At 37.9% G+C, this 12,520-nt stretch overlaps 5 protein-coding genes across 5 annotated transcripts; 4 read left to right on the top strand and 1 right to left on the bottom strand.

The window, feature by feature from the left end:
* Positions 1 to 167: 167 nt before the first annotated feature.
* On the top strand, positions 168 to 1,484 carry ARP6 (Arp6p; the record flags this gene model as incomplete). Its single annotated transcript, XM_056224195.1, has 1 exon — positions 168 to 1,484. The coding sequence occupies one exon, from the start codon at positions 168 to 170 to the stop codon at positions 1,482 to 1,484; it is 1,317 nt and encodes a 438-aa protein (XP_056078138.1).
* Positions 1,485 to 1,906: 422 nt separating this feature from the next.
* On the top strand, positions 1,907 to 5,569 carry RAX2 (Rax2p; the record flags this gene model as incomplete). Its single annotated transcript, XM_056224194.1, has 1 exon — positions 1,907 to 5,569. The coding sequence occupies one exon, from the start codon at positions 1,907 to 1,909 to the stop codon at positions 5,567 to 5,569; it is 3,663 nt and encodes a 1,220-aa protein (XP_056078137.1).
* Positions 5,570 to 6,073: 504 nt separating this feature from the next.
* On the top strand, positions 6,074 to 8,065 carry EMP70 (Emp70p; the record flags this gene model as incomplete). The annotated part of the gene is made up of 1 exon (XM_056224193.1): positions 6,074 to 8,065. The coding sequence occupies one exon, from the start codon at positions 6,074 to 6,076 to the stop codon at positions 8,063 to 8,065; it is 1,992 nt and encodes a 663-aa protein (XP_056078136.1).
* Positions 8,066 to 8,636: 571 nt separating this feature from the next.
* On the top strand, positions 8,637 to 9,815 carry SRL2 (Srl2p; the record flags this gene model as incomplete). The annotated part of the gene is made up of 1 exon (XM_056224192.1): positions 8,637 to 9,815. The coding sequence occupies one exon, from the start codon at positions 8,637 to 8,639 to the stop codon at positions 9,813 to 9,815; it is 1,179 nt and encodes a 392-aa protein (XP_056078135.1).
* Positions 9,816 to 10,245: 430 nt separating this feature from the next.
* GAL2 (galactose permease GAL2) lies at positions 10,246 to 11,967 on the bottom strand (the record flags this gene model as incomplete). The annotated part of the gene is made up of 1 exon (XM_056224191.1): positions 10,246 to 11,967. One exon carries the CDS (start codon positions 11,965 to 11,967, stop codon positions 10,246 to 10,248), a length of 1,722 nt encoding a protein of 573 aa, XP_056078134.1.
* Positions 11,968 to 12,520: the final 553 nt, after the last annotated feature.

Raw genomic sequence — 12,520 nt, 5'->3', positions numbered from 1 at the left:
CTCTTAGTATGATTGATGATGTGTTCCTATATTTCGCGATTGTTGTAAACAATCACTGTCCGTCAAGAATTACAAATACTATACAAGGCAAAACAAGAAGAACGGGAGAACTAATGTAACATCAAGGTAAAAGAGGGGGAAAGATTGTAGACAAGATTATTTGAACTATGGAAACAGCGCCTATTGTGATTGATAATGGGTCCTATGAAATCAAGTTTGGTCCTTCCACAAATGAAAAGCCGTTTCGAGCTTTGAATGCATTGGCCAAAGATAAATTTGGAACGTCATATTTATCAAACCATATCAAAAACATCAAGGATATCTCGTCCGTTACTTTCAGAAGACCGCACGAATTGGGACAACTAACGTTGTGGGAGTTGGAGAGTTGCATATGGGATTATTGTTTCTTCAATCCAATAGAGTTCGATGGGTTTGATCTAAAGGAGGGAAAGGGACATCATTTGGTCGCTAGCGAGAGCTGTATGACTTTGCCAGAACTGAGTAAACATGCTGACCAGGTGATATTTGAAGAATATGAATTTGATAGCCTTTTTAAGTCGCCTGTAGCGGCATTCGTACCATTCACTAAATCATATAAGAGTAAAATGAAAGCTATCTCCGGTAAGGACGAAGATGCAGACATCGTTGTTAGTAAGTCAAACGAAGCAGATATGCCATCCAATAATCCCAGGGATACACAAAAATTTGATAGCGACTATCATGATTTTCAATTGGTTATTGATTCCGGGTTCAACTGTACTTGGATCATTCCTGTCCTAAAAGGCATACCGTACTATAAAGCAGTAAAAAAATTGGACGTTGGAGGCCGTTTCCTTACTGGGTTACTAAAAGAAACCTTGTCGTTCAGGCACTACAATATGATGGATGAAACGATACTTGTTAATAATATCAAAGAGAAATGCCTGTTTGTTAGCCCAGTTTCCTATTTTGATAGTTTCAAAGTAAAGGACAAGCATGCACTAGAATATGTGCTACCCGATTTCCAAACTAGTTTTCTTGGTTACGTGAGGAATAGGAGAAAAGAAAATAGCCCGTTAGCGGAGGATGCACAAACTATAACTTTGACGGATGAGCTATTCACAATACCAGAAACATTTTTCCACCCAGAAATTGCACAAATAACAAAACCAGGCATTGTGGAAGCAATTCTAGAGAGCCTTTCCATGCTACCAGAGATAGTACGACCTCTCATGGTAGGAAACATCGTGTGCACGGGAGGAAACTTCAATCTGCCCAATTTCGCCCAACGGCTTGCAGCAGAGTTACAAAGGCAATTACCCACAGACTGGACTTGTCATGTATCGGTGCCTGAAAGTGATTGTGCCCTCTTTGGATGGGAAGTAATGTCTCAATTCTCAAGCACCGCTTCCTACCGGAATGCCAGGGTCACAAGAGAAGAATACTATGAGCATGGTTCTGATTGGTGCACCAAGCACAGGTTTGGCTACCAGAATTGGATATAATTAATTATAGATTTACATAGTAATAACTGGACCCTAAAACTCGAGGGCTCCAAGCTGTTTTTAGTTCAGTTTCCCTGTCATTTCTTTATGAATCTATCGCACGTTATAAAACGTCTCATAGGGTTGACATTTTTGTTGACAATTTCCCAAATTAGGCAAAATTCTTCTTTTAAAGTGGTAAGAAACGCCATTCTTTCCCATATTTTTCGCGATACAAAAAAGAAAAATACAGAAACAGAGAAATGTCATCACCAGAAGTCTCGAAGGAAACTGTGCGGTTTAGTTGTGCTCATACTATAATTTGTAATAGCAACAATATACCATCTTCTGTTTTATTTATACAGTGAATAGATCGTAAAACGCAAGAGACGCAAGGGAAAGGATAAAAACACACCAGTTCTCTGATAGGATATAGATAATAAATGTTTGTTCATCGTCTCTGGACGCTCGCATTTCTCTTTCTTGCGCAGGCTTCAAAGGCATCACAACTGCAGAATATCAAATCCTTACTAGATATTGAGGACAATGTGCTACCCAATCTGAATATATCGCAAAATAACAGTAACGCTGTGCAAATCCTTGGCGGTGTGGACGCCATATCATTTTACAAATATACAGGCCAGCAAAATTTCACCAAAGGTATAAGCCCGGGAACAAACTCGCATGGACTTGTTTACTACTCTAACAATACCTATATCCAGTTGGAAGATGCGTCTGATGATACTCGAATAGACAAGATCACGCCATTCGGTGACGATTCGTTTATCCTTAGTGGATCAGGCACAATAAACAATATATCAGTGGGAAATCAGATATTATACAACTTATCGACGCTATCTATGGCACCTATATTCAATCAGTCGTTAGGAGATGTGGAGACTGTGCTTGTGAATGATACTTCTGTCTATTTTGGAGGAAACTTTTCATATAACAATGGCTCCATGATAGGGCATAGTGCTCTCGTTTGGGACGCCATGTCAGATACCGCGCAACTTTTACCTTTTGGAGGATTTGGTGAAAACTCCAATGTGAATTCAATTCTCAAGCTTAATGATGACAATATTGTCTTTGCGGGAAAGTTTTATACATTGGATGATTCTTCTGTGCTTATCACCAGTTCCAATAATGGTACAAATTCAACCTTCTCGTTAAATGCTACAAAATTGGAGCTGGGGCAACGGATTTCTTTGAGGTATGCTTCCTGGGATTCTCAAGGAAGTACAACACTTGCATCTAATTCGTTAGTTTGCCCCAATGACAATGGAAATGCATGGTTATATCCTGCCACATCTGGATCTCTGGTTTGCAACCTACCTTATGAAGTTTCACCAACAAAAATAAGACTCTATAACTCGCAAGATGCGGGCAGTGAAATCGCTTTGTTTCAAATTCTGACTAATCCATCAAGTAGTATAATGAACTTAACGTATCTAGACCCACTGAGTGGGGAGTTAAAAAATTGTGATGAGTTTTGCCCTTTGTATAGTCGGGCCACTTTACTAGCAGCAAGCCAAAATGCGTCCTCATCCATGGACATGATTACCTTTATCGATGGTAATAATACAGATGTGAAATGGTCATCAGATTTCCAGGATTTTGCTTTTGCAAATGAGCTTCCTGTAACGTCCTTGAAACTTATAGCTTTGAATTCATACGGGGACAGCATTGGATTATCCGGTTTAGAACTTTACCAGAATACATTTTCCACTTATGCCAACAACTCACTGAACGAATATGGTTGTAGCGCGCTGGTCAATGATTCATCGTCATCCATATTATCGAACAATAGTTGGTATAATGGATTAACAGGCGAAAGTTATATAGCTACAAACTACATTCCAGATCAGAATGAGCCAATTCCACGTGTGAAATTCTACCCTAACATTATCCACTCTGGTCACTATACCATTAATACATATACACCGGGATGTGTCCAGGATAATACTTGCTCTTCAAGAGGTATTGTGAACGTAACTGTGTGGAATCCACAAAATAATACAATGATGAAAACTTACACGATTTATCAAAATAACGATAATTTAAAATATGATCAGATTTTTTCCGGATATCTAGATTTCTCACCGGAGATTGTTTTGGAATATATCTCTGGAATCTATTCGAGTAACACTGCTACGGTGGTCGTGGCGGATCGAGTCAATGTTATTACTGTTTCTCTTGATACTTTTAATGCTCTTTCGGAGATTAACAATGTGAAAAGACAAACGCCATTGAATGGTATTTTTCAATATCAAAAATCAAACTTTACTGGCACGACATCAAACAAAACAAAGGTAGGTAATACGACCTTAAATCTTTTCCCGGTAAACAATTATCCCAAAAACGCATCCCTATTAGTTGAAATCTACAACGACAAATTGATAGTTGGTGGAGTGAGTAACCGCATTTCCACTATTGACTTAAATGAGAACTTTGAAATAAAGTCGAGTGAAAATCGAACCATACAAGGTGATGTGTATGGCATAACGAAGACCGGTCAAGGTTTGCTAATATATGGGGATCTCCGTTCTTCCGATAATCAATCAACTGTTTTACTCTTTAATGAATCCTTTGGAAAAGTTCCCAACTATTCTAAGAGAGTAAATAGTGCCACCAATATTAGCATTGCAGACAATGAATTATTCGTTTTTGATAACAATTACATCATCAACGCCTCTTCCAATGCGCAGATATCAAATTCTACTTCATTTAGTCTATCACTTTGGGCGGCTGGTAACAACGGTAACGGTGATGTTTTGTTCTCAGGTACAGTGTCTCATATGGAATTTAGTAATTTGAATGGATCTGCGAGTTTCAAAAATGAGGATCAAGTGCAGGCACTAAATATAGGGAGAGGTATTGTACCGTACTTTGGTGCATATTTAAATGAATCAGTCTCAGCATACGCATATGAAACGGATGCTCTCAATAAGATCTACTTTTCTAATAAAGTCAACCCTTCCTGGAATTGGTCTAACACTATAACTCGGATGTTGTACGCTAATAATCAAACCATGTTAGTTGTTAGTTCAGAGTCCTCAAGTACGGCGGATCTGACGATTTTTAATTTGAGGAATATGACAACAATTGCTAACGAAACGCTGGGATCGAATGCAAAAGTCAGTGCATTGGTTAATTTTGAAAAAAATAGTAGCATACTAGTTGGCGGAGATTTCCAAATTACTAAGCCAAACTGTTCCGGACTATGTCTGTATAATTATGAAACGAAATCATGGTCCACCTTCTTCAATAACACGATTTTTGGTGAAGTCACCCAGCTTTCCCTCGCTAATTCGTCAGAATTAATTATTTCTGGTCTTTTTAATACAAGAGAACACCAATCTATACGATTAGGCTCCTTTAATTTGAACAATTTCACCATGGTCCCATTATTATCAGGATCGGAAGGGAAATTAAATTCATTTGTTGTTACCGATAATTCTCTTGTCGCATGGAATGACACTTCGTTATTTATTTATGGAAATCAAAAATGGAATATAACTTCATTACCTAGCGATGACAGTTTGATCGGCTCTGTTTCCACTATAAGCACTAACACAAAATCCGACACTTTAAACAAGAGAGCAACCAACAATGCCCATGATGGTAGTATCCTCCTCCTTAACGGTAATTTCACCATGCCACAATATGGTAACTTACAGAGCTTGTTATTTGATTTTCAAGCCTGGACCCCTTACTTTATCTCAGAAATATCCAATTCTTCCAACTACAATCCAACTTTTTTTATCAATAGAGACGTTTCAACTGAATTTAATTCTCAAATCACACTTCCCAACTTAAATATCACTGTGACAAACCCCCAGTCGACGTCATCCCAATCTCCAAGTACATCAGCGACTAGTGAGTCTAAGTCAAAATCAGAAAAGAAGAAAATAGATCGTGGATTTGTTGTTCTAATTGGTCTTGCACTAGCATTAGGGACAGTTTCTGTCCTCGGTATTGTGGGCGTCATTCTTGCCTATGTATTCAAAGATCCAGAGGGTGATTACAAACCAATTAAACCGCGTATTGATGAGAATGAAATGCTTGATACCGTTCCTCCCGAAAAGCTCATGAAGTTTGTCTAATCGGGGTTGTATTATAATATATAACTACTTATAATGAACACTTAATATAATAAAAAAACGAAAGCAAAGAAAAAAGGTTTTTGTCTTAAAAATTCAAATATTTGTACAACGTGAATAGACTTTATAGCAGCAGATTTAACACGGTCTGGAAGTCAGTTAAATGAATGCACTAAAACTACTTTGAAATGAGTGATTTAACCTATAGCAAGTAAGTTCGGGTTACCACCTATTTATTTTTTCACGGCAATTTTTCGTCGCTTGGAAGACCATGAAAAATGTCATCGATTCGAAAAAATTGGCGTTATGATAAACAAAAAGGTAATTCAAGATTGTGTATTGTTCTATTAGTTTCTTTTCCTCCTGAAAGCTTCTTGCCGGATAAAGTAAGTTCAATTTTGGGTCTTTGTTCAACTTTTCTTTTTAGCTGCTACTGCAATTTCAAGATATTAGTTTTAGTAGCAGAGAGCCAATCTCGAAAGAAAAATAAAAGAGAATATTTACAACATGGCATACCTACAGCTTTTGTTGCTCTATTTTTTAGTGTCAACAGCTAAAGCATTCTATTTGCCAGGTGTAGCGCCTACTACTTACAAGGAAAACGATGAAATTCCATTGCTTGTTAATCATTTAACTCCATCAATGTATTATCAACACAAAGATGAAGAAGGTAATAATGTCTCAGGAGATAAAGAGAACTTTTTGTATTCCTACGACTATTACAACAGTAGATTTCATTTTTGCAAACCCGAAAAAGTCGAGAAGCAACCTGAATCCTTGGGTTCCATTATATTCGGTGATCGAATTTATAATTCCCCGTTCCAATTGAAAATGCTAGAAGAAAAGGAGTGTGTCTCCTTGTGTAAAAAAACTATCCCCGGCAATGACGCTAAATTTATAAATAAATTGATCAAAAATGGCTTTTTCCAAAACTGGCTAATTGATGGATTACCGGCTGCTAGAAATGTTTCTGACAAAAGAACTAAGACAAGCTTTTATGGAGCTGGCTTCGAACTTGGATTCGTAGAAGTTACCCAGGGAACCGCTAGCGAGGCTACTCCAAATACTGCTGAAACTACTAATCAAGGCGTTGAGTTGGACACACGTGATGGCCACAATATGGTGCAAACTTACGAGCATCCTTACTTCACTAATCATTACGATATTAGAATTGAATATCACGACCGCGGTGAAGGTAACTATCGCGTAGTTGGTGTGATTGTCAATCCAGTATCCATAAAACGTTCTGATCCAGAAACCTGTGAAACAGATGGCAGCCCTTTAATGTTGGATGAAGAAAATGATAACGAAGTTTATTTCACTTATTCCGTCAAATTTGTTGAATCAGAAACTTCTTGGGCCACCAGATGGGATAAGTATTTACACGTCTATGACCCTTCCATTCAATGGTTCTCTTTGATCAACTTCTCTTTAGTTGTTGTCTTGTTATCGTCTGTTGTCATCCATTCGCTATTGCGGGCACTGAAAAGTGATTTTGCACGTTACAATGAATTGAACCTGGACGATGATTTCCAAGAGGATTCAGGTTGGAAATTGAGTCATGGTGATGTTTTCCGTGCACCAAGTAGATCACTAACCCTTTCCATTTTGGTTGGTTCTGGAGTTCAATTGTTTTTCATGGTTACTTGTAGCATTTTCTTTGCTGCCTTAGGTTTCTTATCACCTAGTTCTAGAGGTTCGTTGGCCACCGTTATGTTTATGCTATATGCATTATTCGGGTTTGTCGGCTCTTATACATCCATGGGTATTTACAAATTTTTCGATGGACCTTACTGGAAAGCAAACTTGATATTGACCCCACTTTTAGTTCCAGGTACTATTTTGATCATAATTATCGCATTGAATTTCTTTCTGATGTTTGTTCATTCTTCCGGCGTCATACCAGCAAGCACTTTGTTCTTTATGGTGTTTTTATGGTTTTTGTTCTCTATTCCATTATCGTTTGCTGGCTCATTGGTTGCTAGAAAAAAATGTCATTGGGATGAACATCCAACCAAGACAAACCAAATTGCAAGACAAATTCCCTTCCAACCTTGGTATTTGAAGACAGTGCCAGCTACTTTGATTGCTGGTGTCTTTCCATTTGGCTCCATTGCCGTTGAATTGTATTTCATATACACAAGTCTATGGTTCAATAAGATCTTCTACATGTTCGGATTTTTATTTTTCTCTTTCCTACTTCTAACTTTGACAACCTCACTGGTTACCATTTTGATCACTTATCATTCGTTATGTCTCGAAAACTGGAAGTGGCAATGGAGAGGATTCATTGTTGGAGGTGCCGGTTGTGCTTTGTATGTGTTTATTCATTCCATTTTATTCACTAAATTCAAGCTGGGTGGGTTCACAACTATTGTTTTGTATGTGGGGTACTCTTCGGTTATTTCACTACTGTGTTGTTTGGTAACTGGTTCGATTGGTTTCATTAGCAGTATGTTCTTCATTAGAAAAATTTACTCATCTATTAAAGTAGACTGAACCAAAAAGATACCCAACCGTCGAATTGGGACATTTTTATTTATATCTTTACTGTTTATCTTCTTTAACAACGAATATATAAGGTGATTTAACCTTTGGACATGATACATAGAGTTTTTAGTAATTTTTTTGGTATGAAAAGCAACAAAAGTGTTTGGCACTGTATTTTTGGGCATCTTTCACTAGTTTATTAAATGAGGCTTTATATCACAATTCTGAAATCATTCCATTAGTGTTTCCTCATAATAAATATAATATTAATAGGTTGATGATAAATGTTATATTTTTGTATTTATAATAGATATAATATTTTAGTGGACCCTAAAGAGAAACACTTGCCCTACCAGTAGGTAATAATAATCAACAGCTTAGTAAAGGACCTTATTATGACTCGAAATTAGTGACACTGACGTTTTATATCCAGTCCGGGTGATGGAAATATTTAAGGAAGAACAGTGTAATGGATAAATAAACTAATAATAAGATAAGGCAATTTAAGAGAGGCGATGGTGAGTGAGGTTGGTGGAAGCTGGCGGATATAAATACAACGATACTGTGAAGATCCTTTTGGATGTCCAACTTCAAAAATTTTACGTTAAATTCTTTTGAAGATTATTACGGAAAGGCTTCTGAAACGCCAAAAATGGAGGATGAGAAATCGGAAGCAACAAATGTGAGTGCGTCCTCTTCAAAAAAAGTGTACAAAAGCAAAAAGAATACCACAAGATATGATCAAAAGAATGTCTTTAGAAACTCAACGACAGGGCTTGCGCAAACACTGCCAACGAAACCGGTAAAGATCATAGAGCAGAGTATCGATTTTGCCAATCCGAAAAGCTTCGACCTTTTGCAGTCGACACACACTATCTGTTTTAATAGAAAAAATGGCACTACTGATACAAAATTAAATATGGAAGCTCAGACTTCCAGCGATATCGATAACGACATGTTGCATGTTGGAGCACCCTCGGACCTGGGAGGTAATAGCAATGATGAGGCGGAAACAAGACAATTGAGAAAATTTCGATGGTCAAATAATAAAGAAAAATGTATTTGTGAAAAGCTGACCGTTATATATTGGGCTCTTCTACTTAACACAACAAAGAGAGCAAGTAAAAGGAGGCCGATATTGTGTCATCAAGTGATAGCGGAGTTTTTCAATAGAGTTTATAAGGAGAAATCAAGGGTACCTATAACTTCTAGATATATCAGGGATAACCTTGTCACTTGGGTTACTCAAGGAAAGGAATTGCATGAAAAAGGCTGGGAAGGTGATTCCAAAACTGGTGATTTACAAGAGCAATTCAATATAGCCATTATTAAATTATATGACAGCGCAGAAGACGGACGTCTTATCATGGCTAAAGACAGAGTTTTTCGAGAGGAAAACAGTAGGAGCAACAGTTCGGTTCGAGCGGAAGAGGACTTTACCTCCACTACCGATGAAAATGATCAGGTTGCTTTACAAAGGAACCTGAAAGAGGATCGAAGAGAGTCTATCAGGAATCATATTCTTGCTTTGGATCTGAATGACGAGGATTTTTTACACAATATAATGAAGATTTTATCTTCTATTGATGAGCCAGAATTAAGACAATATGTAGTCATAATCTCAGAATTAGTCAGTATGGAAATAGACGATGGTAAAACAGTACGGGAAAAGCTCCGAGATGTGGAAATGAGCATTAATAGGCTACAGGTTGATATAAAAGAGATAAAAGAAATGCTTATTATGCTAGCAAAGAAATGAACCAATTTTCAATTTCGGGGTCATCTGGGCAGATCTACCCCATTGATTATATTCTGGTTTAGAAAATCAATAAGAAAAAGGATCAAAGTAGAAATTGTAACCATCGCTTCTCAGAGATAAATTGAGTGATACTGCTTTCCAATGGCTTTCATAAGAGCAATTCTTTTTTTGGTGAGTCTGGTCGATGGAGCAGGAAAGGAACCAGTTGTTGTTTTCCTTTTTTTTCTGATTCTAATAAGAAAGGATATGTAATAATACTCTGATATATACTCAATATGTATATATGTAAAATTTTATATAATCGTAAGGACATCGTTGATAAGTAAGCTTTTTCTTTTAATAAATATTATGATAATTAAAGATGAAGCAAACACGTCAGTTATGAAAGGATTTGAATAGACAAAAGCTTTCTCTTTATGTAAGGACGTTATTATAGCATGGCTTTGTACCATGGTTTGTTGTCATGTTGTAAATCTTCCAAATTATAATCATTACCTCTTCTAGAGGAGGGGATCCAGCCTTCGGATTTCCATGGGAGAACACCTTCTTCCCATAACTCTTGTATTTCCTCCAACGACAGGCCCTTGGTTTCTGGAACAAAGAAAAAAACATAAAAGAACATAGCAACTAAACAGCCCATAAAGACATAACCGTAGTAGAAATTAATGGCAGAGGTGATAAATGGAGTGAAGAATGCAATCAAGAAGCCCCATACCCAATTGGAAGCTGAGGCCATGGCCATACATTTCGACTTGACTCTCAAGGGGAATGATTCTGCAGTAATAACCCAGGCAACTGGTGCCCAAGTCGTGGCATAACAGAAAATATAAAAACAGGTGAAGACAATCATACAGTTACCAGCGCCCTTGGAAGAAGGTTGGCTCTTACCATGAGGATATAATCTGGTTACACCAACAGAAGCGAAGATAACCATACAGGCCATCATGGTGGCGGCGCCTAAAAGCAAACACTTACGACGACCCAAGTTCTCAACAGTCCACAAACTGAAGAAAGTGGAAGCAAAGTTGACCACACCAATGACAATGGAAGTTTGAAATGAATCATTAAGACCAACTGACTTGAAGACAATGGTACCGTAGTAGAAGAAGTAGTTATTACCAGTCAATTGTTGGAACATTTGGACAAGTACACCCATTAACAAACGTTGGAAGACTTTGGTCTTTGTAGAAAATAATTCACCCCATGACGCATTGCCAGCCAGTTTTTCAGCTTCTACACCCGCCATGATCAGATCCAACTCGGCTTGAACAGCTGGATCTTCTGGTGACACTTTGTTAGACTTGGCAATAGAATGCTTTGCATCTTCGACCCTATTCATTTCACATAAGTAACGTGGGGATTCAGGGACCAGCGTTAAAGCGCCAATCATGAATAATGACCAAGCGAAACATAGCCCCAATGGTACTCTCCATTGGACTGAGTTCGAATAGTTCTTTGTACCATAGTTAGTACAATAGCCTAGGAAAATACCTGCAGTAATCATCAGCTGGTAACAGGAAACTAGTGTACCTCTCAAATGTTTTGGGGCAATTTCAGAGATCAACATAGGAGATAAGACGGCAATACCACCGACACCTAGACCAGAGATAATTCTTCCGATAAAATATTGGTACCATTTGTTGATGGAGGCAATTTGAATGATAATTCCGACTATATAAACGGAAACAACAATTGAAAGACCCTTTTTACGGCCATACATATCGCCAGCTTTGGAAAGAATAATACCACCAAAGGCACAACCAATGTTGAAAATGGCGACAATTAAACCAGTTCTGACATTTGACAAATAATGGGTTCCATCCTTGTGTTTCATACCAAATCTTCTCAAGAAGTCTGTTTGAGCAACAAAACCAGATATGGTGCCGGTATCCCAGCCAAACATGAAGCCGCCGAAGGCGACACACAAGCATAGCAGAGAAACAGTTACATACTCAGACATAGGCTTCTTGGGTATCTCCATGGGCACACTTTCAGACCCTTCAGGGTTTGCCTCGCCAGCTTTCAATTCATCATTGGAATATTTTTGAGATTGTGCACTTAAGTGTGAATCTTTACTGAATGAAGACACTAAATCTTCAGCAGCTTGGGGTTGCTCTGAAGCAACAGGCTTATTGTTCTCTTCAAAAGCCATTATGAAAAAGTTTTTTATATGTTATTCTTTATTTTACTTAACAGTGGTTTTCTTCATCGAAAAGTGAACAAGATGAATAAGCGAAGAGTTACTCTCAAGATGTATTTTAGCAGTGAATTGCTGATAGTTTATATATGTCTACAAATCTTTAATTTCTCCAAATTTTAGCTTACGATCTATCCCTCTTCTGAACAATAGCTGCCAAAACGTTGTATATTCTTGAGAAGGTATACACATGCCTTGCTTTCTGGCAGGAGTATAAAGCCATTTTGTTCCTATTTCAAGATGGGAAGGCTTAACTAACATCGGCTCGGAGTGGTCCGCCCCGAGTCTGCTCCCTGCTCTAATCTTCTCAAAGGCACATTGGCCCCTGAATGGCGCAGAACACTCCGCACGGATGAGTGACTACCGGTGCCTTTAAAAGGCAACCCTTCAATGGGAATTTGATCACGTGATCAATACTCCGGACCTTAAAATGAAAATAATGAAGAGATATATGGTCTGGTTAAGCCATTCCGGAAGAAAGCTTGCCGAATTGACACTATGTACATTT

This window comes from Saccharomyces mikatae (genome assembly GCF_947241705.1).
Source record: "Saccharomyces mikatae IFO 1815 strain IFO1815 genome assembly, chromosome: 12".
NCBI classification, from domain to species: domain Eukaryota; kingdom Fungi; phylum Ascomycota; class Saccharomycetes; order Saccharomycetales; family Saccharomycetaceae; genus Saccharomyces; species Saccharomyces mikatae.
The sequence above is the reverse complement of the archived record's forward strand: the minus strand, read 5'-3'. Positions and strand labels throughout refer to the sequence as shown.